General features: G+C 44.2%; 1 protein-coding gene across 1 annotated transcript in view; it reads left to right on the top strand.

The window, feature by feature from the left end:
- Positions 1-2500, top strand: part of usp8 (ubiquitin specific peptidase 8) — an 18436-nt gene that overhangs the window by 10862 nt on the left and 5074 nt on the right. Inside the window, exons 22-24 of the mRNA XM_060877810.1 lie at positions 1-266; positions 430-651; positions 880-1090. The exon at positions 1-266 is cut by the window's left edge and continues 30 nt beyond it. Of these exons, the coding sequence (XP_060733793.1) occupies positions 1-266; positions 430-651; positions 880-1090 (699 nt within the window). The remainder of the gene's footprint in view (positions 267-429; positions 652-879; positions 1091-2500) is intronic.

Below are 2500 nucleotides of genomic sequence, written 5' to 3'. Positions count from 1 at the left end.
TATTATCACTCCCCCACCAACCGTGTGCATCTTTACCCCCCTGAGGTCACGCCTCCTGCCACGCCTCCAGCCACGCCCTCCAAGCCCAAACCCCATGCTGGGACTTCAGAGAAGGAGAAGGAAAAGGAGAAGGAGCAAGACAGAGAGAGGGAGAGAGAGCAGTCCAAACTGAAACGCTCGTACTCCTCTCCTGATATCACCCAGGACCTGAACGCAGAGGCAGCCAGAAAACCCACACCTACACCCACAGTGAACAGAGAAACCAAGTATGTGATGTGTGCGCACACACATACACACACACACACACACACTGAGTGACACCACAGATTCAGAAGTTCACCCATATGCCACTTTGTGTAGCTCTGCCCACATAACACCATCATTTAAAGATTACGTGTGTGTGTGTGTGTGTGTGTGTGTGTGTCTCAGACCCGTGACTGCCACTTCCTACGCTAAAGCCGAGATCGCTCGTCCATCTGCTGCTAAGATCCGAACCATGAACCCAGTGTTCGGCGGAATGGGTCCGTGTCTAACAGGTCTCCGTAATTTAGGGAACACCTGCTACATGAACTCCATCCTGCAGTGTTTGTGTAACACTCCTTTTATGGCTGATTACTTCAACAGGAACCGTTACCAGGACGACATCAACAGGTACCACAACATCTGTGTAGTGGTTAGGAAGTTTGATCTACTCAGCCATGGTCCTCTTTGTCTTATTTAATATGGTGTAATATTCACAGGATCCATGAAGAATAGAATATTACGTAAGAAAATGATTAATGTTTGTGTGACGAGGCGACGGGTGTCGGTCCGCTCGCTCTGTCGGACCGTACAGAAGCAGAGAACCAAATACGTGTACGTTGTCTTGTTTCTGAACAGGTTGAACATCCTGGGCCATAAGGGCGAGGTGGCCGAGGAGTTCGGTGCCATTATGAAGGCTCTGTGGTCGGGTCAGTTTAAATTCATCAGCCCTCGAGACTTTAAAATCACCATTGGTAAAATTAATGACCAGTTCTCTGGCTATGAGCAGCAGGATTCTCAGGAACTTCTACTGTTTCTGATGGACGGCTTACACGAGGACCTCAACAAGGTACCAGCTGTTCAGGAACTTTAACATCAGTAAAGATATCTGTATATGTTTTGGGGAAGTAACAATATCTGACCATATATTCATCGATTCATGGTCCAGCCTGCTCGATAGACAACATCCAGTCTCAACTGTCTAGCTGGGAATTCCCAGTTCAGTTCCTTATTCCTACCTGATTATCAACAACCAGTCATTAAAGGTGAGGTCTCCGTTGTTTGAGAAATGCTTCAGAAAACAGTCAGGACGACAAACAAAAACAAAACAAACGTGTAGCCAATGAGCAGAAAGGGGCGTGTCTTGTCAATATGGGCGGAGAGAGTGTTCAGTGCGCATGTGTGACATTATCAGAAAGCGGTTTTAACATTGACATGGAGGATAAAAACAAAGAAAGAAAGAGAAGAAAGACTTACGATAAGGTAAGAAGTAGGACGTGTTAATATAGGATCAGCTTTCCAGCGCTGGAGAGAACTGAAGGAGCAGGAAGTTGGTCACATATTCACAGATTGGAGTTTCCTGAGTCAATAACTCCTGAGCTAAACACTGTTACTACACAAATAACACCTCTTTTCTATCGTAGTAATGTAGAGACGCAGCTACAACCGTGTTTTGTGTAGTAACAGTGTTTAGCTCAGGAGTTATTGACTCGGGAAACTCCAATCTGTGAATATGTGACCAACTTTACTTAAGACGCCGAGGCGCTTTTTTCCTTCTCGATAGGTGAGTAACGTTGGTTTTGTTTTGTTACACAGAACTAATATATGTCTTTGTCCTTTACATGATTATGTTTGTGTGTCATTTTTGCTTGTTTGTTTATCTACAATCGTATTGTTCTTCACTTCAGCTATGATAAAGACACGTTTCTTTCCGTTAGTTGCCTGGGTTACGTATGTATGTGGGCGGAGCTATCGATACAGGGGTGGGACCTATTTGGGTTAGGGGCGTGTTTGTTTTGGTGATTTCAAATGTCAACATTGGCTTTCAAACAACGGAGACCCCACCTTTAATGCCCATTCTTGACCAACTGGTACGCAACACTTGATCCATACGACCTTGCTGTCAACGCTCAGTTCCAGTTACACAACACAGTGGACAATAATTACCCAATTAGAAGTGCTTGACCTTTATTACCCAATACACATTGTCCAATAGCCAGTAGATGATTTGGATCTTTCACTGGGTCTAATCAATGTCTAATCTTGATTAACCAATCACATAATAGTTAGTGGTCAGTCTTGGATTCTTCACTAGCATTGTTTAATTACAATTACCTCATCATCAACACTTGAGTCCAGTTACCCAGGAGGCAGTTGCTGATGGTGTAATAGTGCAGTTACCCAGGAGGCAGTTGACTGATTAATTGATTGAATAATCAGTAATTAGTGTCTGATTTCAGTTCACCAATAGGCAGCAGTG

This window comes from Tachysurus vachellii, chromosome 9 (assembly GCF_030014155.1).
Source record: "Tachysurus vachellii isolate PV-2020 chromosome 9, HZAU_Pvac_v1, whole genome shotgun sequence".
NCBI classification, from domain to species: domain Eukaryota; kingdom Metazoa; phylum Chordata; class Actinopteri; order Siluriformes; family Bagridae; genus Tachysurus; species Tachysurus vachellii.
The sequence above is the reverse complement of the archived record's forward strand: the minus strand, read 5'-3'. Positions and strand labels throughout refer to the sequence as shown.